At 38.6% G+C, this 26,176-nt stretch overlaps 1 protein-coding gene across 7 annotated transcripts in view; it reads left to right on the top strand.

Moving 5' to 3' along the window:
- PIK3C2G (phosphatidylinositol-4-phosphate 3-kinase catalytic subunit type 2 gamma) overlaps positions 1-26,176 on the top strand; it is a 203,336-nt gene that overhangs the window by 94,188 nt on the left and 82,972 nt on the right. For all 7 annotated transcript variants that reach the window (XR_003988979.1, XM_030469369.1, XM_030469368.1 and 4 more), the window contains one exon: positions 25,472-25,652. Coding sequence is in view for 6 of the 7 variants with exons in the window: in XM_030469369.1 (XP_030325229.1) it covers positions 25,472-25,652 (181 nt within the window). In the remaining variant the exon portion in view is untranslated. The remainder of the gene's footprint in view (positions 1-25,471; positions 25,653-26,176) is intronic.

The raw sequence follows: 26,176 nt of genomic DNA, 5'->3' as shown, positions 1-26,176 counted from the left end.
CCAGATTAGCAATCAAGAAGCAAGGACTAGCAAAAACAAACTTTAGTGACAAGATTATTTTAATTGTAATGAATTACATTACTATTGCACTATTAAATAATAAAATATTCTCCAGTGTACCTGCCCAAAATAAAACTTGGAGATGCCTCTAATATAATTCTGAAAACTGGTGATGTGATTTCATAACCATGGGGAAAAGTAGACTGATTTTAACTTCCATGTTTTAAAACACTTGTAAATCTAAAAACTAGTTAACAGAACTGGAGGTAATTGCCAACACTAACTTATTTTAATGACACATTTAATTTATAGTAATATCTCAGTTATTTAAAATTGACCTAATTTCTCTGCACACCGGAGATAAGTGATTAATCAACAGTCATGTTCCAAACTCATTACCTTTTTAATACTAGTTTGGATAGTAAGTTATTACCTTATTTCCATTGAGCAGTGGTAAACTTGTCCAAAGATTTTACTTTAAAATTATGGACAGCAATTGCCAAAATTGGACAGAAAATATAAAAAATTCATTATTTAGAAACAACTTTGGCTGTGCAGGATAGCTTAAGTCTGTTCTTTGCTTGTCCTGCTGCAGATTCATCCCATTAATTCTGCTGTTTAGAATGAAAGGGTAATCAATCTTATACTCCATGTTTGGTTGTATTTTTCTTATCATGTGTGACTTTTCCCATCCCAAAATTCTTGAGGAATTTGGGCCACCTGCATTCATCTGCGTTTCAGCTCCTGATTGGTACTTTTGAATGTTTTCTGCTTCCCAAAGACAGTAAAAATTGCCCATGCATGCAGTGCCAGCACAGGACCCATATACCACTTAAATCCCATTTCACTCTTATTTCATGAGTTCCTAATGCCCTGGACTTGTGGGGAACCCTACCTTACTATACTTAGAAATTCACTCTGGTTGTAGTCTTTTCCAGTTTGAGTTCCTGGGAGGGTAGAAATCTGGAGCAAGTTCTTCCATCTCCTGGAAGTGAGAAGTTACTAAACCAGAGAAGTTGCTTGAGGGGAAAGAAACCTTCTTGAGCCCCACTGGGCTCATCTGTGTACAGAAAGTCTCTGTTTATCTCCTTGCTACTGTGTTTCATACACAGAGTGGGGTTTTTTTGTCAGTTTCCATGCTGGAGTTTTAATCCACTCCTCTGCCTCTGGTAAGCTGCCAATTGGTATCCCACTCACTTGAGCATTTTTTGGCTTTTAGCTACTTTCACAGGTGCAGCTGCAGTGTACAATCAAAACAGCTGGCTGGGGCAGCAGGTTGCCAGGAATATGTCTCACAGATGGTTGCTTTCCACAGGAGGATTGAATAACAGGGAAAAGTGCAGTGTCCTCTAGGATCTGTGACAGCTGCTTGAAGGTGGTGCTAAGAAACAGGTTGCATTGGCTTGGAAGAATACAACTGTTTGTAAATTTTGGTGGTGCCTGAGAATCTGGTATGCTTAGATTAAGAAAATAAAAAGCTAAGGGAAATCTTTGCTGCTCTTTTAGAGTTTTAAGTCAATAAAACTTAACAGAACTTTTCCAGATGATAACATTTCTCTACATTTTAACCAACAACCAACAGAAAAGGGAGTGACCTTCCCTCTTTTCTAGTCCACATCTTGTTGATAAGCACAAATGTGAGATTAAAAAGGACTTCTTAGTGAAATCCAACACACTGAAAACCATGTGAATTAGACTGTTGATTTCAAGGCTGAAATATAGCGTTTTATTTCTCTTTCTGTATAGAAAGAACTGCAAGAATCAAAAAGGATATAACCTATGTATAAAAGACCACAGTAAAATGCTCAACTATTACAAGGTTTGTCTCTCAATACTCTTTTTCAGAATCACTGGTTTCATTCAGCACTCCAGTGCTGTAACAACAGATTATTGCCTCGTATTTTCTGGAAGGAAATATATTTTTTGCTGTCAGAAATTGTTTACATTAAGCATAATTTACTTGAAGACTTCAAAAGAAGGACTAAATCAAGCAGTACTCATCTGTCCAACATTAGTTATCTGAACATTAAACAGGCAACTGTCCTCCAGCTCTTTCTCTTACCACATCATGGTGTCTTTCTCCCACAGTCAGAAGCTGTCAAGTTGTCTGATTATTAATGAACATCCTAAATAGCTGCACAGAGCACGCTGAAAAGCCCACACCATTAAAGTGACATTAATGTAAATACAAAAGAGGTCTACTGTGTTATGTGTTAATTTGGACCTTCCTACTGATAAGAATTAGGGGATCACTTAATCATATATCTGACTTTAAACCTGTGTAAAGACACTCTTGGTACTTGCTTGTTCTGTTGTCCTGCCAGTCTGCATTAGGATTTGAATTCAAGTGTGGAGCTGCTCAGTCTTACAACTCTCTGATGTAACATGTTCTTCAGCCAAGTGATGATTATAAATTTCATCTGAAATCGGAGTACTTGCTGTGATTTTCATTGTGTTTTGGGTGGCAGAGAACCTCAACCACAGAATGGATTCACATCTGGGGATGTTAGCTCTGTACTCATAATTATTTCTTACGAAACACCAATAATTTGGTGACCTTTCTGTCTCTAGTTACTTATGTGTATATTAAATAACAACATTAGACAATTATCTCTGTGAGATAATGTTTCAACTGTCTCTTCTAAGTGTTTCATCATTAGCCACGTGGAACTTGGATTATTGCCTTGGAAAACAGAGATAATTTTTTTTGTTTCCTAATTTACAGACTTTCATTTTTCTCAGACTCCAATTTTCAAAAAAAAAAAAAGTGTTGAATGAAGCAAAGAGATCTTGTTGTGAAGAAGCACAAAAATAATGTAACTATTTGCTATTTTGACCTTCAGTATTTACAGACTGAGTGGGTAGATGGTACAATTCAATAAATAAAACCATGCCTTGAATTTACATCAACACATTTTCGTTTTTAAGAAAAAAATTGCTTTTTTAGATGGATTTTTTTTCCAGCTCTAAAGAAAGACAGGGATGAGCTGGCTGTGAACAAAGCTGGAACTGATAATGGAGGTAGTATATTACAGCTCTGGGTTGTCAGTACCAGATACTGTCAGTGTCTGACTACCTTGTGCCTGACATTACTGCTCAATAAAAGAGGACCAGGGAGCAAGATGAAGCTCTAAACCTCTGGTCTGCCATGATTTGTAACTGCTGCCTACATCTCTGTCACTCTTTTGGGCTGCTTTCTCTAAGGCAGCACTGGAGAACAGTTTGGGAGTTTATTTCACTCCAGAAACCATCCCTTACAAGACAAGATGGGCAAAAGCTTTGACACACTCTGTCCTCCAACATTAGTATGTCTTGCCCATATTTGCAGGCTTGTGTGAACCATCTGAGTTGGGTAATACTAACCTTCAGTCTCTTAACCTCTTTTCCAGTTGTTGACTCTAGCCTATCACATTATTTCGGAAGTTATGGGCTCAAACGCACACACAGAGAATTTTCTGATGGCATTTTCCGATTGACAGGAAGCTGAACATGAGCCAGCAGTGTGCCCAGGTAGCCAAGAAGGCCAATGGCATCCTGGTCTGTATCAGGAACAGTGTGGCCAGCAGGACCAAGGAAGTGATTCTGCCTCTGTACTCAGCCCTGGTGAGGCCACACCTTGAGTCCTGTGTCCAGTTCTGGGCCCCTCAGTTTAGGAAGGATATCAAGGTCCAGGAACGGGTCCAAAGGAGGGCAACTGGGCTGGTGAAGGGATCCTGCACAGATCCTATGAGGAGAGGCTGAGGGAGCTGGGGTTGTTCAGCGTGGAGAAGAGGAGGCTCAGGGGAGACCTCATCACTTTCTACAACTCCCTGAAAGGAGGGTGTAGCCAGAGGGGGGTTGGTCTCTTTTCCCAGGCAACTCTCAGCCAGACAAGAGGGCATGGTCTGAAGTTGTGCCAGGGGAGGTTTAGGTTGGATATTAGAAAGAATTTCTTTATGAAGAGGGTGATCAGACATTGGAATGGGCTGCCCAGGGAAGTAGTGGATTCTCCATCTCTGGAGATATTTAAAAATGTGGCACTCAGTGCCATGGTCTGGTAACTGCAGCAGTAGTGGATCAAGGTTTGGACTTGATGATCTCTGAGGTCCCTTCCAACCCAGCTGATTCTATGATTCTATGATTCTATGTAACATGGAGCACCAAGGAGTTCCCAAGCCAGTAGTGAAGACACATTGTGTGTGCTGCAGTGGGAACTCTGTGCCCGTTTAGTGCCATTTAGCTACAGGTTCAGCAAGTTCTCCATGTGTCTCTCACCCTTATAAATGTACCTTACAGCACAGGCTGACACTGACTGAGATAATCCAAAGGCTGTTTGGCCTGGTTTAAGTGCTAGAAGTGATAGTTTCAGGCAAATCTACAGGCACATTTTCAGTTGTTTTACCCTTGAGTAGAAATATTTATGAAGTTGCTGTCTATACTCTTTCATGTACGAAAGAGGGAAGTCTGAATCCATAAATATTTGCAGTTTATGAGATTCCCTCCATTGTTTTTAGTGACTTTTTATTCAGGGAATTATTCAGGAGGTCTGAGTGTAACATGTTTTGATAAAACTAAGTTAATTTCTTTAAAGAGTTTTGCACATAAAATCTATTTGCCAAAATGTTGCAGATGCTATGACTTCCCTTTATAAACTGACCTATTCTGACTAAAGTCATAAGCATTTTAACTTCTACGTTTCCAAACGAAAGAAAATAGAAAATAAGAAATTAAAAACCAAGTTGAGAAAACAAGTGGGAAAGTTTCCAAAAAAACCTAAAAGTGGCATTTTAACCTCTTAAATATAAAAAGGAAATTATTTTTCATACTCTGATAAAAATTACCACTTGTAAAACAAAACAAGTCCATATAAAATTAATAACACAATCAAATTTATACCTTTTTGAATGTCAGTGAATATGATATAATCTGGTTAATCCTGACAAAGGATGCAGATAACATAGTAGGGCATGTGTCTGTCTTTAATCATTTTAGTGATTTTTAGTAAAATTAATATGTTCTTGAATGTTTAGAGATCTAGCAATGCTATGTTTTTTTTCCAAATTTGATGCAGACGTGAAAAAGAAGAGGTAAGGCATTCTTGTGATCATGTATCAAGGGTGCAAATGGAGTGAAGCATGATCGTTCATGTCATTTATTATATTTAATATTCAGCGTCAGCTAAAGAAGTTACAGAACAGGGAGATAACTGTGTGTGTCTGTCTCTTTTGGCACAGAGGAAATTCCACGCTGGAAACCATATTCAAGGAAGGTTAATGTTGTTAAAGGCAATGTAAAAAAGTCTGTGAATGTCAAATTACCAACATGGTACTGTAACGAAAGCATCATAGAATCATAGAACGGTTTGGGTCGGAAGAGACCTTAAAATACATCTGATTCCACTCCCCCTGCCATGGGCAGGGACACCTCCCACTAGACCAAGTTGCTCCAAGCCCCATCCAACCTGGTCTTGAACACTTCCAGGGAGGGGACAGCCACGGTTTCCCTGTGCCAGTGTCTCACCACCCTCGCACTAATTTATATCTAATTTACTATGATTAGATATCTAATATCTAATTAAAATCTGATATCTAATTTAAATCTGATATCAAATTTTAATCTACCCTCATTCAGTCTGAAACTGTCACCTCTTGTCTTATCACTACCTGCCCTTTTAAAAAGTCCTTCTGCAGCTTTCCTGTATGCCCCTTCAGGTACTGGAAGGCCACTGTAAGATCTCTCTAGAGCTGCCTTCTTCACAACCCCAACTTATGGACCAGCACACCTATTCAGAGTTGAAAAGACACACTCAAAATTGGGAAAGATTCCTGAAAATGAAAAAAAAAAGACCAACTGGCCTTAATTCTTTTAGCTTTTATTTATAGGGTAGCATTAATGAAAATATTTTTCAGTAAATTGTTTTTTCAGAACATTTCCTGTCTGATTTATCTTTATTTTGATTCCTTTTACATTTAAAAATGCTGAAGTTGACAAAGTTGTAGTTTTTCAGCTATGCTGCAGAATTTCCTGCTACCGTCAAGGTATATCTATCATAGCCTCTCCAGTAATGTGACTGAATATGAAAGATGGGTGTTGTCTTTTGGATATCCTTTGTGGAATGGCTTGAACATGCCTTTTTGGGTCTCTGTTACTGTGCCTCTGATGCTGGGATGTGATAGATTCTAATGACCCACTTGTGGAGTTGAACAGGACCGAGGAAGCAGAGTGGGTGTAGCTGAGGAAGGGATGCAGAGCAAGACTCTGTGCAGATGTCACACCAGGCTTTCATCTGTACCTTTCATCTTTTTTCCATTAAAAAAATTTTATTGCTGCCCCCCTTCAAAAACAAAAGACAGAGCCAAAATCTTTCCTGACGGATACCTCACATGGTCTTTGCTTCTCTCAGAGGAGCATTTGGGGATGTAAACCAGAGTAGTAATACATTGGGAAAGCTGTTGACAAAGCATTCATCTAATTCTGTCACTTCAAATGGATAATTTAATTCATGAATGTGATGAATGTGGAGGAGTTATTTGGTTTCTTTATACTGTGAAAGACTTCTGGAAAAAAGAGTACTCAAAGTACTCAAAGTACATTGAGCCAGCAATGTGCCCTTGTGGCCAAGATGAGCCAGCAATGTGCCCTTGTGGCCAAGAAGGCCAATGGCATCCTGGGGTGCATTAGGAAGGGTGTGGTTAGTAGGTCAAGAGAGGTTCTCCTCCCCCTCTATTCTGCATTGGTGAGGCCACACCTGGAGTATTGTGTCCAGTTCTGGGCCCCTCAGTTCAAGAAGGACAGGGAAGTGCTTGAAAGAGTCCAGCGCAGAGCTACGAAGATGATTAAGGGAGTGGAACATCTCCCTTATGAGGAAAGGCTGAGGGAGCTGGGTCTCTTTAGTTTGGAGAAAAGGAGACTGAGGGGTGACCTCATCAATGTTTTCAAATATGTAAGGAGCGAGTGTCAGGGAGATGGAGTTAGGCTTTTCTCAGTGATTACCAGTGATAGGACAAGGGGTAATGGGTGTAAATTGGAGCATAGGAGGTTCAAGTTGAATATTCGAAAAAATTTTTTTACTGTAAGGGTGACAGAGCCCTGGAACAGGCTGCCCAGGGAGGTTGTGGAGTCTCCTTCACTGGAGACATTCAAAACCCGCTTGGACACGTTCCTGCGCGATGTACTCTAGGTGGCCCTGCTCTGGCAGGGGGGGTTGGACTAGATGATCTTTCGAGGTCCCTTCCAACCCCTAGGATTCTATGATTCTATGATTCTATGATTCTATGATTCTATGATTCTATGAAAGTAATCCATGAAACAGTGAAATCTGTTTAAAGTATTTGTTGATCTAGGCCAATATATGAAGAGTGACCAGCCTTAATAACCCAAAATGCCCAAATCATAAGTAATAACAGTAGCTGCAATTAAAAGATGATGCAAAATTCCTAAATCAGTCTGCAATAATTTTGTAGAGTGAAATCCTCAGGAAACCAAACAGCATGGAGAATCTGGTGGGATTCTCAGAGGAACAGCTGGTGAAATGTTGCAATGCTGTAGGTGAGATGGGTGCTCCAGCAGGAGGGAATTTGTCAGGTTAGAATTTGTCAGATGTAATATCTAAAAAGTTTATTTTCTTCTCATTTCATTCTTCCACTTTTGCTTCCTAGTTTTTCTGAATGTGTGGAAACTGTTTGATTATTTTTCCCTTTATATAAAGCTTTTTTTCTATAAATAGCAATTGTATATGAAATGAATCTGCAGATGTTTTGAAATTGCACCAGATTATGTATAAGAATTATGTATAAGTTTTGCTCTATTATAGGTCTTTTACTCCTTCCAGCTTAGCATGCTTTTGTTTTTCAACTATAGCTATTTGAACAATTTTTTTTGGCAAAAATTTGTCTTGAGATACCCTGGAGAGTTGTTTTCAATCTATTTTTGTTTTATTATGTGTCACAAAGTTTACCACATGACTTGTAAAAATACAGTGCAGGCTGCAAGTTCCTTGGATTAATATGTTAGGGGTCCTTATTTATAGTTACTGTCCAGTTAATCACAGCCTTGTCTGACAAGCTTGAGTTCAGTAAATCTTTCCTAATTTTGAACACCTTCAAGTGACATCTGTAGGGAAAAGTATGAATAAACAGAGAGAGGCTTCAAGTGGATGCAATATATTCAGTGTGATGAATGATTGGTTATCTTAACATTGTCAGTTATATGTTTCTGTGGTTAATATTTCTCAGCTTAATCATAATTTTCCATCAAAATGAAAGCTCTACATTGTACCTTTTTCCAGATGAGTGATACATTAGAAAAAGGAGAATTGTGAACTGGACTTTGTTCACTATGTTCCATTAGTACATCATTTAACAGAAAATTACTTTATAACTACTGAGAATTTTTCTGAGAATTTTTCTGAGAAAAGAAGTCCCTAATGTAAAAACAGATATAATTATTAACAGGTTTTAAAATAACCGAATAGCAAAAACTATAATAAAAGGCAAAATTTCTATGGAGGAAGAGGAGAGGGACTGATAAAAGGTCTTCCCAGGTCAGCAGTGCAAAATTATTGTAAGTCAGTATTTTTAAGTATTTGCAGATGATTAGTGTTTCAGGATTAAATTCATAAAACCCTTTCTGTTTGCAAATATTTCCTTAAGCATTAATTGCTTTCTGCATGCTCGACCATGCTAAATGGTATATTACTCTGTAATCATAATGTTGTTTGGACAGCAACCAAATTAAAATGAAGCTGAGAGAGGAAAGAAAGAAAGAAAGAATGGTCAGATGAGTTGTCTGTGTGGCATTTTTACTTGAACAAGGCTGCTAACATGTTGCAACAACCTCCTTGTAAGTCAGAGAACAGAGAAAGGACCGCGTCTAACATTGTTTTATTCAGTGTTTTCTTGGCAAAGAGCCCACCCGGTTAAAACTGATTTATGCTGGACTTTGAATTAAAAAACAGAAAGTGAGCAGTGAATCTGAATTAATTTAGATTCCTTCCAAATCTGAAGGCTGTAAAACTCAGCCCAATAGTTTGTACAGCCAGTAGAACTCTCAGTCCAAAGAAACCCAGCGGAAATGTTCTTCAGCTTCCACTGTGGTGTCTTATCAAATACACGGAATATTCTCTCTTAAAGTTCAGTGTACTATTTCATTGCTTCAGAAAGAAAATCAGGATACAAGACCAGGCTTTTGTCTCTGAAAGGCCATTATTCTTATACTGATATTCAGTATTCAGAGATATGTTATCACAGTATTATATCAGTGGTGATAGTGCTAAATTTAAGTCTGTGCCTGAAGGCTTGCTGTAGTTAAGTAAGGAATAAGGAAGTAGTAAGGAATTTTTCACTGAATACATTGAAAACAATATTTTAATCAAAATCAAACTTGTGGTTTTGAAATGTCAGAAACATTAAGCTTAGATGCAAACATTCAGATAGCATCCAAAGTTCCAGATGAATCTGGGAAAAAAATTGTAGTACTTGTGCTACTCACTGGAGAAGTGAAAGTAGTACTTGTGGCTGAGGTAATCCAAAGAGCACCACATTAAATATTTTTAATTATTTACCCCTCTCTCTCTCAGACACACACTATATTATTGAAAAGTACTTCATTCATTCCAAAAAAAGTCACCCACCTACAGGAGATGCAACACATATTTTAAGACAATCCCTAATATAGAGGTTATTATATCACGTACATCTCCTTCTCTTGGTGCCCATCTGAATTGCTTCATGCTATATCATTAATAGATCCTTAACTTGAAAACAGATTGTCTTTTAAACATAATGATTTATGAAATACCAATGGTATCTCACCTGTGAGTATGCCATCTGGCTGCTTGTCACCGATGGCTGTTGCTTGAGGGAAAACCCATTTGCTTATATTTAAAACTCCCCTGGTTGTTATTAAGTGGGATTTTTTTATTTTTTATAACTATTAACACTATTAATGATGGGAAGATGGTGGGAATTATTATTAATGATGGGAAGAACTGCAGAGGAGATTAATTTTTAAATGATTTAGGAGATTGCTTTTAGACATTGCATGGCAAGAGCTAGGGAAAAGATGTCTCTAGTGCTGACTGTCCTTTCTATATAAGGATCTAGATAAACCATTATGAATGAACAATAGAAGGATCTTGTTATTAAAACTAATAGTAAAGTTATTTTCATTAAAGGAAGAGAGAGGAAGAGAGAGATATTAAAATGTAACATATCAAAAAAAATTAATTAAAAAACAGAAAATTAAAGAGGCAACAAAACATACAAAAGTGGATGATCTTTTTAAACTCAGCACCATCCCTCTCAAAAACTGAAATTTCCTTTCCCATCTCATAGATGGCTTGGAAGCTTCAAATCCTTAAACATAAAATGTTTCAGTGTAAACAACAAAGCAGCCCTCAACTTCTCTCTCAATAAAATCCTGTTTTTATGCTTCTTACTCTTCATTTTCTTACTTGTGTAGCAGGGCTTGTATCCAAGTAGATTTTTTTTAAACTATATCTTTTTTTTCCCCTAACATAAGTGCTCGGTTTTCATGTTCAGCTTCCCCCAGCAATTGTTCACAGTCTGTCATCCAGCTAAATTAAAATAATTATTCCCTCAAGGCCTCCTTACCCTCTATTCCCAGACCAGTGCTTGCTCGCGTGTATTCAGTGGTCTTCCTCTATTTTACAGCTAGACAGACATTGCTGCACATGCTTCCCTGCATACAGACTGTATAATCTGGCCTGTGATGTTTTGTTCATGGAAACTTAAGGCTTTCTTCAGTTTTCATTTGAAGATGAGTAGAGGATGAGATGTGCAAAACAGGTTGCTGGCAGTTGAAAGGCTTGAGACTGGGTATTCTCTCTGCCCTGCTCTGCAAACATTTCTCTCTCTCCTGCTTCAAGATCCCAATTCTTCTCCCAGGCTCAGGATTTTGAGCAACCTTTCATGGCTTTGAGAAAGCCGGGAGTTGCCACAATGTCCCCATTGTCTGCATATAAGTGTGGAACTCTGTTTAAAAGTGTCTTCATAAGAGGAAGTGTGTGGAAAAGCAAAAGAAGGGCAGAGATAAGTAGTGCAATAAATAATATAGTTTTGCTGTGCTCCCTAAGAAATGAGTAAGGTTTTCCCCCCTTTGAGGTTTAGATTCAGGTGAAGACATCTGGAGATAATTGGGAGGTCTAGAACCACTCACCTCACAAAAAAAAAAAAAAAAAACCAACAGAAAAAAAAACACCCAAACAAAACAAAACAGCAAAGCCAGCACTATTTCCAACCAAAATCTGTGCTGTTACTATCCTCCCTATATATGGTGTAATTTTTATTTGATTCCCTCTGTTGCTACACAATCTTCTGGAGGCCGTTGAGCCTGGCCATGTAACCACTCTGTGCTTCTATCTCAGTCTGAGTTATTGGTTCTAGGAAAAAAGCAGCCATCAACTTCCCTTTCAGAGAAGCCACTGGAGATTCATACTTGATCATTTCACACAAATCTTGATTCAAACCTAACTGTTCTCCTTCGCCTGACAGCTCTTTTAAGAACTTGGAAGACTGCAGGCCAAATAGTGCTAACTGAATTCAATACAATTCATTCTTCATACAATTTTTGTATTGCAAACATGCAAGACTATGCTGGTCAGGCAGTGGTGCAGGCAAAACCCTGATCACTGCTATTTTGTACCCAGGGGTCATTCTGGTTTATGTGGTTCAGACAGTATAAAGAATAATGTGGAGTCTTTGTTCATACCCTTAAAATCAATTCTGTATCAGAGAAATCGTGACGTATTTGCTGCTCCTTTGACAGTTTGGCCCCAGCCAGAAGTGGTTGCCAGGAATTGCCTTTCAGTCTCAGTGCAGTTAACAGGACTGAAGGCAGTCCAGACTGATGTGCACATCTTAGAAATGCTGAAATCTCTTAGAAATCTCTGCCTGATTATTCATGTTATTATTTCCAAAAAGTTAGGGTGGTCAAGAGAATTTTCGGTGTTCCTAAGATGAATCGCAGTGTCCTTGAAGTCCTGCCTGTCGTTAGGTCCTATCTTTGCTTTGTGTTGTGGGGACTCAGCGTCAGCTGGTCAAATTGCACTTTCCTTCCTTCCTTCCCCTGTCTTGGGAACTCTCCCAACCTGCTGCTGAGGCTAAGACCTCTGATCAACCTGATCCAAAATCAGAGTCAGCTCTGCTGTGAACATGGGATAGACCAGAGGACCTCCGGAGGTCCCTCCTGATGTCAAATCCTAAGTGTTTCCATAATGTATAAATGAATTCTGTAACTGTCTTGACTTGTTTACTGATATAGTTTCCATAGTCCTTCAGATCTTGAGCCATCAGAATGATGCTTAGATTATGTCTTACAGAAAGGGTCTTCTTATGTTTGGAAGGATTGGGAATTACATGTTTCCTAAAAAAAAAAAAGATATTTGGTTATAGATATCATCTCTTGGATGGAGACATTCATCTGTAACTTTCTGTAGTGTTCCACACGGGTCATGTTACAGCTGAAAGATGGTATCACAGTGAAAACTACAAAGTAGCATCCTGAACAGACAAGAATAATCAAATGCTATGTTCAGCCCCAAGGAATTTCACTTGCCAGCAGTGGTGACAGGGTTGGGCCACTGCAAATACTCCATCACACAAATGCAAATACTTTCAGAAGTGTAATGCTTTCTCTTATCTCTTGTTAGTTCCTTCATATATAAATATTGATGTTCAGTTGTAGCCAGTGAGAGGTTTTTATCTTTTACATCAGAAGAGCAAATGGCATAGCAGTAGGGAGGTGCACTTCCCTAGCAACTGAAGAAACCAGGCCTGAAGGCAAGCTGAATAAACCTAGAATTATTTAGTAAAAAATAACACAGACTAGAGGGCTGCTTACATGAAGAGTTGTTTCTTATACTTCTATTCATTTGTTTCAATGAGAAGCTTTATAAAAAATATAATGGAAAATATGAAGAAAAATTGCTAAAATTAAAACCTTTAATAGAAATTACCTGATTGTTCCATTCTGCCCACATCACCAGTCACATGCTTGGGTAGAAAAGTTCTGCAGCTAGGCAGAAAACATAAAATATGATGATGATATTATTTGAAAAATAGCTGCATGAAAAGCCATAAGTTATAAGTGACAGCAAATGCTCTTTGAAATAAGAAACCAGTAGTTTTCAATTAGTGTTAAATGAGAAATTGTGTTATGTCAGTTGATATTAAATTAGTATAAATGTCTGGATTAGTAAAAAATCATCTGATGTCTGGAAAAGAATTTAATTTATTGAACTGATATGAATCAGACTCATTAAGTTCATTGTGGCAGCTGCCATCTTGGCTAATGCAGAAGGAACTGAGCAGGAATTTCCAGAACCAAATCAGCTACCTCATTTTTAACTGAGGGAAGACCTTGTTTGTACATCAGTAAGAGAAGTGCCCAGGAAATAGGGCACTGCTATCTGTAATAATTATCCTGTGAGCACTGAACACAGAGGAGGTCAGACAGTAAACAAGGTTTCAGTGCTTCTTGGGATTTGGCATAACATCATCAGCTGATAAAATTCTGCCTACCTAGCTTAGCTAATTTCTGCTTTGACCCCTGGCTTTTCCTTTGTTGAGTATGGTATTATCACTATTTATTCTTTTGCTTAACCTGCTCCACAATGTCATTCCATTGTATGCATTCCGAGAAGCATTTTTATTAAGTAAATTTTTCTGATAAACACTGCTTAGCCAGCTTCTGAGTGCCTTGCACAGCACACAGATCTTGTGTATAAGGTTTTTTTTTGTTGTTGTTGTTGATAGGGTGGCTTGTTGAAAGGAATTTAAGCATCCATTGTGGCACATATCCTTGCAATTGTCAGTGCTTTGTGCTATGTCACTCGGAAGTACATTGGTTGGTCATGGCATGAAAATGAGTAATATCAGATTTGTTGCATCAGTTCAAAAGTGACACATGCAGTCTTTAGCTGTTGCCATGCTTTATCATCAGGAGGCTCTTAAACAACAACTTAAAGGAGGTTTAAACAGTAATTTTCCTGGCTCTACAAGGCTCATCCAAGGCTGCCATCCCATGAGTTCTGCCACTGCTTTGCTGGTAGAAATAATATGGTACTTATTAATTTTTGACACACAGAGATTCTTGCTCACTCAGCAGAGTACATGTCTAAAGAGAAATGTGGTTGATTCAGGGTTATTCACGCAAGAGAAAATAAGTGAGTATATATATGGTGGAGAGGGGAGGAGAGTCAGGATTTCTGCCTCCCGGGCTGTTATCCAGCTGCACCCTCACATGGATTCAAAAGGACAAAACTTTGGGTGAAAGAAAGATGCCTACGGTAGAGCCAGTGAGCTTCAAGTCTCAGTAGCATTTTGTGTCAGATGGCTGTTCTATGTTATTCTGCCAAGGCAGTAACTGCCTCTGGAGAGCCTGCCTCTCTCTTTACCTGAGACAGGACATATGGAAATATGACATCTGCTTACTGCAATAATACTTTCACAAATGTGATTGTGGATCTTGGAACCAGACCTGAACTTTTCATCACAACAACTAAATCTTAATTCTGCTTTTCTCACAAGCAAGAAAATGCCTGGGGCTGCTGTTTGCTCCCATATGATTGAAAAATGCTGGTGTTATAGTACCACAGGGGAAGGAGGTGACAGTGTTATTAAATAGACCTATTTGCCATGGCATTTACCTCTGTGGCATAAGAGCAGCTTATAAACATAGCATCCTATGAGAAGGTAAATAATCCTTTCCTCTTCTGAAAAGGAAAACAAAAGCATAGAAAAAAATAAGGAATTTTGCCAAGGTCACCCAGCAAGTAAAATCAGGAATTCAAGAAGGATTTTTGTTCTTATACCTGTCTTAAATTGTTCTGACATTAAAATCTATGAATTTTAACCTCAGGACTATACAGTTTGATCTGGGGAAAGTCATATTAGATCTCCTTGATAAAAGCTTAAGAAGTAATACCTTGTTGATTAGGGGTTCATTAAAAGGGAATTTAGCTTATTCAAGTTTATTCAGATCTGGTCCCACAGCTGAACATGTCTCAGCAGAGCTAAGATGAACTCATAAACCTAGATGACACTCAGTGTCTACCACCCAGCAATGAAAAAGCAACAAGCTGTCTGAAATGAGAAATTAATTTCAGCAAGCCTTTGCAAACTAAGCCAGCCTAATTTCACATAGGTCTATGCCTTGCTTTCCTACTGTGCCTGCCCTCCAGCTTTTCCCTTTTCCATGGCAACTAGGCCAGCTGTCGACTAGGAAAATACCCTTGGGCCAACTAAAAAAGAAGTTTTCTCTTACGAATATTTTATAGCAAGCTTTCTCTGGTACTTTAACTTCAAAATCCCACTTTTTACAGAAAAAAAAAAAAAAAAAGCCAATATTTGGTGACAATAAAGCAGTGAACTTGAAGGAAGCTCAGAACCAGACCACTATTTTAAAGAAATCTAAAGATATTTCTTTCTCTGGTATCTTCTCCTACCCTTGCAAAAAACACCATTGCTATGTATGAGCGAAAAATTAAGACCAAGAAATGATGAGAAAAAATAAAACCAGAGAGGAAGAAAGAAAACAGGCTTGGAAGGAAGGGGTATGAAGATAACAGAAACACTCTTCTTTACAACATAAATGCTTGTTCTTCTGTCTTGACACTGACAAGAACTGTCTCATGCTCTCCCCTGCTTTAATTAAGTGAAAACATGGTAGATGTTGAGGAAGACTGCAGAGTAACCTTATGCATAAGGAGAGCTACTGAAGAGATTTCTCCCTTAGGAGATGAAAAAGTCTCATTGGAACTGTGGAGACTGCCCTATTGAAAAGTCTGATTTTCTTTCTTCTGTTCCCTGAAAACAAATGAGCTTTGCTATCTATTTTTCAAGTGTAAAGCACTGTATGTCTTTGTGATGCCACTTTATTTGAGCTATGGGAGTTCTCTCAAAGTTGCTCTTTTGGCAAAGTCAGAAACACATGTGCAGAGGTAACAAGTTGCTGTTATATGACAATCTGATTCATGCATCCTTTTTTGTTGTGCAACATCAGTCTTACTGCTGAAGTTGTACTCTTCAGAAGGACTCTCTAGTGAGATGCCACATGGCAAATTGCCAGAAAAAGACATCTTATAGAAAGCACGCTGTATTTGCCTATGAGAGGAATACTTAAACCAAAAAGTTTTGTGATCTTGTAGTTAAACTGAGGCACTAACAAAGTGTTACCTGCTGAAGGATCATTGTACTCCCCTATTCCTGTGTAGGCAGTGGTCTGAGAAAAAGTTCCATTTGTTCAGATATTGAAAAAAGAAGATAAGCAGGGCCATTAGCTAGAGGAGAGATGTCCAGATGAAAGTAAAGATCCAGAAGAAAGACCTGTTAGGAATTAAAGTGGGATCAGGATTCTGGTTCTTACCTGCTCTTAAAACCTACACTGGTTCTTCCAGAGAAGCTGAAGTAAAAATATGAGACTACTTGAAAGACGACAGCTTTGATTGTCAACATTATTAAAAAAAAACCAAATTCTTATAACTGAGTGCAATACAAATAGGAAAATTAACAGCCTATCTGAAGATCTGCTTCTCTGCAGAGTAATTTTTTTTTTTTTGTGGGGCTTAATATTTGGCCCATCCATTTTCTAGTCTATCCCCAAAACCAAACCTCTCCTTCCCCATGCCCAGGCTGAGTTATAAGAATGATAGTCTGAATACTTTAGGATTATAAAGTCTCAGAATGAACGAATAAAATCTGGAACTGGTCCTAACATGAGCAGATGAAGGCTGTAATGACCTTGTAGAAAACCAATTTTAATTGTCTCTCTGAAGCTACTTCTGTATTAGTGTGTTTAAAAGAATAATTAAAACAAAACAAACCAAAACCCTCACAAAAAAACCCCCAACAAAATACAAAAAATGCATACAGCATTTAAAATTGAAATTAATCAAAATGTTGCAGGGTAACTCAGGTTTGATTCTGCAGCTTCATTCAAATCAGCATTGCCCAGCGCATGAGGAACCGTATGGAATTAGTTCTTTTTCATATATTTGGTTCTATAGTGTCATGAGGGATTTTTTGTTCCAGCTGTGAAGCTAATAGGAAGCTACAGAAGCTATCCGAAGCCATTTTGGTAGACATGAACTACCCAAACAATAGGCAGATGAAGAAAAACATTTTCACATTCTCCTCAGTGTATTTCTCTGATAATTGTGGCCTAAATTCAGATTCAGTACAAATCTTAGCAACTCCATTGACTCTAGTGGACTGCTTGAACCTGGATTATTTTTTCATTTTATTTGTATGGTTTGAAAGTAGAGTAGCTTAGTCATCTCCTGTATTCAGTTAATTGCTGACATATTTGGACATCATCCCATTAAAGCCATTGGGTCTGCTTATTTTAGCAGTGATTATCCCATCTAATCCCATTCATTTCAAGCTTCCAATGCAGTTACCCACTGGGAAGAATACAACAATTTCTGTTATGCCTGGAATGAATGGTGTGTTTCAGTTCCTGTGCCACAAAATTACTCTTAAGCTATTACAAAGACCCATGATTTGCAGCTTTCAGGCTTGCTGGATCTGGTGTAAGATACTGCATCACATTCTGACAACAGCATAGCATTTGTTCTGAGGAGAAAAATCTGCATTTTTGAAACAAGTGCAGACAGGGATGTACCTTGTCATATGAAGAAAGCACTGGAAAAGATGGAACTAGGCTTTTCACAATGAGTGCCAGATTTGAGTGCCATGTTTCCTATTGAATGCAAAATTATACTGAGCCATTGATAAACGCCATGCAGCTATTAAATGAAATACAGTTGTTACGCAGCTTTTTCTTACTTTTTTCTAATTCTGGATGCAATTTTTAGAGGACAAGGTTAACCACTCTGATTTTCTTTAATGAACAGTGGTATTTTTTTCTGTTACTGTTTGAAGGTAGTTAGACCTACAATTGTCTTGCTGACCTTAGGTCACTCTTGGCATTAATGACACTCCAGGATGAATTTATTTCATTGCTGTGGCTTTGGATTGACACTTTATCATAGTGGGATCTTTGGTGGTCTGGGAACCCTCACTCAGAGATTTTGGAATCCTGCAGGGTCAGAACTGTTGTATACAGATGTTGATGGAAACAACCACTAGTTCTTTTATGTCAGTGTTCTGCTGCAGGTATTTTTTGTGTTCATGGCCATGTTTTAATAAACTTGATCCTCTGCTAGGTAACCCCACCTAATGAAGAGAAGCAGACTAGAAAGGTAGAAAATTTGATAACCATGCAAGGGATTTGGGCTTTTTACAAATTGGATTAGGAAGAGCCAGACACTGTTAGTACTTCTTTTAACTAGAGGCTTCCTGTAGCACTTGTATGGATGATACTACATCTGTTCAACTAATTGGAGAAGACATTCTGAAGGTGACTGTTTCTTGCTTAGACCAGGTAGAATTTATTATCTGGTTGTTAACATGATACCTGTGCACCATTGTATTTTCCTACTACTTCTTGATACAGTAAATTTTCAAGGTGAGCCCTCTTTCTTCTCCAGACAAATCCAGTTTTATCTGAGGTTCATTTTTTTAATACATAAGTGTGTTCAACTAACTACATTATGTATCAAATGAAACATTTTTCTGCTGGGCAACCTTAACAAGGTTTGGCAACTTCCTTGCACAGCATAGCACAGCATTTGTTTTCACTGCTCTGCTAATTATTTGTGAGTCAGCAGTACATGCATTCCACAGTTAAAGTATTCAGTGGGAGTGGGGGGATCTGGGTTGATTGAATCTACTGGATCAAGTGATTTGGCTGGATGCAAATTCTGTCGCCTTGCTCATAAAGACCTTTGAGAGAAGATTAACAAATAATGGCAGCTATTCCCTTGGCTCCCATAGAAATGTGTTTCTCAAGCCTAGCCAGCATGCTTTATAATGTCTGCAACAATTTTTTTTATTGTCTGGGAGACAGCAATATGTTAGACATCTGTTATAAGTTATGTTATTAAAAAGAATCAGAAAAACAAAAGAAAGAAGTATCCCATGGCCTTTTAAAACAAAATTTCACTTTAAGCAGAGGTATTTTCTGTTCAAGGGTAAGGCTTTGAAAAATGAGTTTGTGAAAGCAGCTCTGTTATATGAGAAGCAGCAGGTGAAAGTGACTGCAGGTTTCTTCTGTGAGAGGTGTGATGAGCCAAAAGTGGGCAGGTGCTGCCAGCTCCTGAACAGCTGCTGTTCTTCCATGCTGGAGATTTACTTGTTTAGAAGGATTCAGAGAAAATATTGTACTCCACTTCAGTCAGTCTACTCAAGAAATGTAAACTTTCATTCTCTCCTTTTTCTAGAACAGAAAGAGGACAGATCAATGATGCAGAGTTCTGCCAGCTTTCTTGTGCCTCTCCCTTTCTGCTGGCTTTGTACTCAGTCAAAGAAAGGGAATGCGAATGGGAGTTGGGTTTTGGTCCTTTCAGTCAGGTGGCTGACCTTGCAGTGTGTTTCTGTAAAGCTGTAGAAAACTCCCAGTGGTACAGTCTCTTGTCAGAACAGCTGCTTCCCTTCTGCCTTTGTTGGATATTACCTCTTCTACTTAGTCGACTTTGTTCCCCATTTTCTCCTCCAGAAACTGTGTTGTTCTCAACATGTTAGGCATTTTGGTCTCAGTTCTTTTTTTTTTTTTACATTTGTTTCTTTGTTGATCATAATGCTTCGCTAAGTCTACATGGAGCAGTGATGCTTTTTTCTGTGTTTTCCTTTCTGACTTGTAGTTTGTAAATCACCTAGAATTTGGGGATAGTTTGAAAAACTAAAAGCTGAAAAAGGAGATAATCTCTGAAGACAGTATTCTCCTGCATCTATTTTTTTTTAAAGGAAGTTGACAAAGATAGTCTGTGTATTTCTCAATGAGAAATACAAGACAAACAACAAAGAACCATGAGAACAGAGCCACTTCAAGGCATTCTAGCAAGATTAATGAAATCATAGTTTGCTGTCCAGTGATAATTTATCTCAAATAAGCCTCTTGGGTAGAAGGCTGGCAACAGAGATTATATTGCAACAAGTGCAAGTGTTCCTTTCTGTTGTCTAAAACAATAGCTGCCATCCTACAGACGTTCCTTGGGGCTTCAGCGAGTTCACTCATCCATCCTAAGCAATGGAAAAGAGATCAGAAGTGCTACAGTCACATTTGGCAGCCTGGCACAGTAGAGTACAATAGGCACAATAAAAGCAGAGTTTGGCTGTTTCTAAAGAGGCCATCCCTGAGCAGACCAGCTTGAAAAAAAAAAAAGTTGAGTTCTGCAGACTTGGAAGTATTCTGCAGAGGAGTAAAGAGAATTGCAGGCATAGGGGTGGAGGATGATGGGTATTTGTAAAATTCTGGAATTTGTTGGAGTTCACAGTGTTTGTGCAGTATGTTCTGTGTTGATATCTCTATCAAAGGGATTATTCCCATTATAACTGTCAGGGAAGTAAAAAACATGTCCAATGTAATCTTGGGGGATAAAATTAAAAACTAAGAAAGGCTTTACTTTGAACTCAGTAACAAAGAGCAGCAGTTGCCCACTCATCCTTATGGCCCATAACAAACTAGATGGAGTTATTAATCTTCAGCTGAATATTTTTGTCATCACTCTCATCCTTGTGTCTGCAAGTAACTTGCAGGGCATTTTGAGAAGCTGCAAAGCCCAAATCCTACACCACTGTAAAGTCATCCCTGTTACTTAGTTTTCTGTTTAAGAATGCAGACTGGGAAATGTTTTCTTCAAGGAGCCAAAAATGAAATCCATCATGTGCTTCAGGTGTGTGCCATACCTCCATGGCACAATGGAACCACAAAGGAGAGCCAGGGGTGCAGGATGTCTAATGAATATCAAGACTGATGGCAACCTCAGAAATAGATGCTGTGAAGGGGTAAAGTGTGTTTGTGTACTAATTGTTGGTGTGAAGGGCTTTAAAGTTATCACTTTAAAACAATTATTGCTATAATGAGTAGCAGACTTGTTCTAGTGTTCACTTCTGTGACTCGTCCTGCTTTTGGCTTAGTGAAACACAAGGCAAGCTTGGAATATACCCTTGCAGCAAAGCATATGGATTTCCTTGGTCAAGATTACCAAAGGTTGACCAATGACAGTAAATATCTCAGCACTCGACTTTCATGGTGTGTCTCTGTATTCAGAACACCTTAAGTAATGAGTACACAGTCTGTGTGCTGCTAGGCACAGCTTTTGTGTAACAAATACCAGATATCACTTGGAAATGAATTAACTAGGGTCACTGCTCAGACACCACATGTAATAACCTAGTCAAACTCTATCTTACTCTTTCACAGGAGGTAGGGGTTAAATCTGCAGTAAGATATGTGAGGTTCTGGCCTTTCTGGGGGGTTTCTTTTGTGAAATTGTGGTTTAATAGGCTACCTGCATGTTTCTCTGTCCTGTCAGGTATTACTCTCTGGTTCACCACTCTCCCCTTTCTGAAGGAGACAAGGAACAGATGTTGAAGCAGCAGTGTAGTCTGGGCAGCCTCACTCTTTCACCTGTCTGCCAAATACAGATCAGAGAACAGACTGTGTTTGCTGCAAGGCATTTAGAGCACCAACTTCCCTCTCTCTCCATGCCACAGAAGGAGAATGAGGCCAGCTCACCTGGTTTTAGCACCCACTCAGATCTCATTCTTTTCCTTTTTTTTTTTTCCTTTTTCTTTTCTCTCTATGGAAAAAAAAAATTTCTCCTGCACACTCGTGTTTCTGTACCTGGAGAACACAGGAACATACTGTTGCAGCTGTAAGTGCCAGAAAATAGTGTTGGAGCCAGCTTGCAGGCGTGGAGTGGGTGCATACAGAAAGGAAGAGCAGCAGCTGCTTGCAGAAGGAAGTCAGGGGCGTTTTTCAGTGTAACCCAGAATCTGATAGGGACCCCATGACTTCTGTGAAGCAGGGGCAGTCTAGTTTGTTTCTTTACTAAATTTTAGGCCAGCATCCTTCTGTTTTGAACCCCGTTGTGCTGTGTCCCAGAAAGTGACCTTGGGACAGAGTCTGAATTACATTGCCCTTGCTGAGAATGAGGCCATTAGTCCCAGATCAGAGAATCCTGAAGAGTGAGGAAGTCTCCCTGTTGTTAGGAACAGGATCCTGGTGTAAAGCCAGGCTTTTATATTGAGTTCTGTCTTGCAGAACCCTGTGAAAATTATCTGGAAGAAAAAAAAAAAAAAAAAAAAAAGAGTCACATATTTCCTTACTGGCAGCCTTCAGTTTTAAATCATTCCAATTTTGTGTTCCTCTGTCACAGCTGGGCAGCCTGTCCTAGCTTGAAAATTTCATTGGTATCTTGAGCATTTCTCCATCCTGCAGCCTCAGAGGTTGCAGACTTTTCCTGTCTCCTCTGAGTTCTCGCAGAGTGAACCTGTGTGAGCCAGGAGACTGAGAAGACAGAATCACAACTCCGTATCAGTTCAGTTGTTGAATAAACATTCCAGTAAAGCCTGCAGTGAGTTATCACACTGAAAGCTGTCCTTTGTGTCCTCCTTGGGACTGCCTTTATAAAATGAATACAAAAGTCAGAGCCAGTTCATCCAAATCATGTTGCAAATTCAGGCCTACGGACTTTTAAGCATGCAGTGGGCAGAAAGAAAGAATCTGTGCTGCCTGTACCACAGTCAGTGGGTTTGTTTTGAGTGCAGAGCCCTGGGTCCCTCATGAAGCTGCTGCAGAAGCTCTGTCAAAGCTGCCACGAGGTTTCAGACTCTGAGTGTCTGCTGGGCTGCAGCTGGCATGGACATGGATTCCACCAGCGAGGTGATGATGACTGCCTCAGCTTTCCCCATGGAATGGGCTCAAGCAGCACGTGTGAGAGGATTCAGACCCTGCATCCCTGTCCCCATAGACACCTTATGCTTAAGCAATCTTGAGTCTGGCCCATAATCCTTTCTCAGGTTGAAAAGAAGTCTTTATATCTTAGGTGTATAGCATCTTATTTTCTGGTTACGCTTAGCCATAAGAATAATCAAAAATATGGATCTTCCAGGTTGATCTGCCTCATGAAGGGAGTGGCTCTGTTTAAAACAGGAGAAAACCATCTTGATTTGGCTATTTTTCTTGCTGTGTGGGAAATCCTAAGCCTTTCATTTTAGCGAAATAGAAGTCGTTTTAATGTTTGGTATGTCTGAGAGGATTAAAGTGACATCTCCAACATGAAAAGTTACTTTTTCTGGATTCCCTAAATATGTACTGTTAAAGTTAGGATAAATGAATGACGTTTAAAATTGAGATACTTAGGACCTGATTCCAATGCAAGTATAGGTACAAACAGAAGATTCTGCACCAACATAACCCAGCCACTTCAAAATATGGATCACAGTGTTGTCATCTTTTTTTTAGGTGCACTTGTCTCTACAAAGCAGAAGTGAGGAAGTTCAAAAATTATAAAATGCACTATCTAATTTATTACAGTGATGCACTGCAATACTAAGTTTGTTCTGCCTGTGATCCCAGAGAGATGCAAGCTGTTTGGCTGGTCTGAAACTGCTTCAGCACAGTACAAATCTTGCCCATGTTCCATGTGACAGTTTGGACTTCGCCAGTAATGCTTTTGTTAAAAAAAAATTATCACCAGGCCTTTTCCTGACTTGCTGTTAAAATGGACAGAGTATGTTTTTGTCTTAAATCACTTTGCTTGCCTAAAACTGAACTGAAAAGCTACTGCAGAGTCTGATTCAGTAGATTAAACATGAACCCATTTACACAGCAGAGGGGATCTGAGACATCTGCATGGGAGTGGCACACATGAGATGTTGCCTCTAGTGGACCATGCTCTTCCAAGGCAGCAACTGGAGGCCACATAGGATTTCCCAGGATCTTTAAAATAGGACCTTTCCCAGGTATCTACATTTAAGCAAATTAATCCCATCCAGGACCTGCTTTGCTTGAAATCTGCAATTTAGTTTCTCCACCACCAGATATGCACGTACTCTCTCTCAGCCTTGTTCAGTTTGCAGAGGGGTTTGCCTTCCACCAGGCAGCACAATGACAACTTGTATTTCTTTCCAATTCAAAAGTAATTATTTGGGTTTTACTAGTCTGCAGAAAGAAATGCTATTTCAATTCCTTCCGGAGAGTACTGATAATAAACTTCTCATATCTCTTCTCTTTCATGTCTAGGCATTTCTGATAGAAACACCACACATTCTTTTAAGATTTTCAGTACTTATAAAGCCTTGGGTGTTCAGACGTGTTGTGTAACTGGAAAGGCTTTACAGAAAAGAGTAGCTAATATTATTCTTCATTGAATTATACAGAAAAAGAGGATGCAGAAGGATCATTGCCTTAAAAAAAAAAAAAAAAGACAATGACAGGCATGTCTCATCACCCATAGATGTATGGGCAGTGGCAGCAGTATTGCAGCACATATTTTAAAGGAGTTGAAGTCTCTATAGGAATGAGCATTTTTTTACCTTTCAATATCAGTGCTTGATATAAGTCTTCTTGCTTTTTGTAATGTAGCATATTTCTCTGATATTTTTCCTGTGAAAACTAGCATTATTTGTTAGGTTTGGGTAGCCTCATGACAAGGGAAGCTGCATTAAGATTCAGACATTTATAAGGAATTTAAGGTTTGAAATGTTCTTATGGATAAAGTGGTGGGGAGAAAAGTTCAAAAACAAGGAGCTGTTCATCAGCCCATCAGGCAAAGGCTGATCTCAGGTGATGTGCAGGATATCTGTAGCAATAAGAAACTGGTGATCCCTTCTATACTTACAAAAATAAATCATGTGTACAAAACCTCTGGCCCATGTAAGGAAAAAAATTTCCAGTGGTCAATTCATTTAACTAATAAAAGCCCTAAAATCCACAACTTTCCTAATCCAAATGAAAATGTAATTAGAGAAGACTGCATGGTAAGCATGAATATAAAATGTATGATTTTGGTCATATTTCTTACTTTTACATTGGTAATAACACCAGCTCCAAAACTTCTGCTTCAGCTGAGTTTTTGCTCTCAACCAACTCTTATCAATAAAGAAGGAGAAAAAAAATGGGCTCATTTCATTCTTTTTAGCAGTATAGCCCATTTCAGAAATGTCTCCTCAAATTAAAATAGTGAAAGTTTCTGGAACCGCCAGTATATCTGTGACTAGAAAGATCTTTAAATGCACCTCCTAGATGAGAGGCATGTTTAATTAAGTGTAATGGCAGGAGGGAAAAAAAATTAGACATAATGGCTTATATATTTAAGACTGGACTCCAAAAATAGAACTTTATTTTCACTTGTTATTTTTTTTTCTTGTAGAAATAAGAAGCAATGCGGGCACTGTGCTATGTATGACAATAAGAAATAGCAGGTTCCTATTGATACAATACTTAGAATCTCATTAGTTATCAAATGGGACTGCCAACAAATGAACAACTTTTTTTTCATTCTCTACTGCGCAAAGTCACCAAATACAGATTACTCTGTAGTGCACTTATTGTTCCTGCTAGAGGTAATATAAAATAAAATCAGTTTTAGATGCGGACATGTTTTTTCCCTTTCTTTCCACAGGCTGTTGAAGAATGCACAGAATGAAGTTCACTTCAAAATCTGGTATCAGAAACTACTGGCTGCTCTCCAGTTCTGTGTTGGAAAAACCCTGAACAATGAATTTTCTAAGGAGGTGAAACTTATCAGAATTCTTGAAGACATTGCCAAAGAAGTAAAAGCTGCCAGTGACCCAAAAAGAAAGGTTTGCTAAATAATACCTCTCTTTCCATCTAAGTTTTTTTGTTTTGCTTTTGTTTTTTTCTGTGGTGATACCTCTTTGCTAAAATGTTCTTTACATAAATAAATCAAAGAGATGGCTTAAATTCTGTATTGTTATGAAAACAAGTAAAGAACATATATGCAATGGGACAACTCTCAGCAGTATTACTCTTGAGCTCAGATCTTTTAAGCCATTTAAATTCCTTCGTGAGTGATTTCTCCACCAGAGTTGGATGTGGCCAGAAAAAATGGCAACAAAGCTGACTAAGCTTTTACTGAAAGGAACACATTCAGCACCTCATCTAAACAATAATATTAGAAGGGTTGAACCAGATGATCCTTGACGTCCCTTCCAACCTGACATTTTGATTCTGTCGTTGAAAAATATTTGACTCCTGCAGAGCTGCAGAGTTTCTTGAAAACTTTGCTAAGAGTTGTCTGTGACAGTCTGAACATCCACATTTCTTAGCAAAGCCAGCCAGGGTGGACTGTACTTAAAACCTTAAA

Source organism: Calypte anna, chromosome 1, assembly GCF_003957555.1.
Source record: "Calypte anna isolate BGI_N300 chromosome 1, bCalAnn1_v1.p, whole genome shotgun sequence".
NCBI lineage: Eukaryota > Metazoa > Chordata > Aves > Apodiformes > Trochilidae > Calypte > Calypte anna.
Note: the sequence above shows the minus strand (reverse complement) of the source record. Positions and strands in the feature narration are given on the sequence as shown.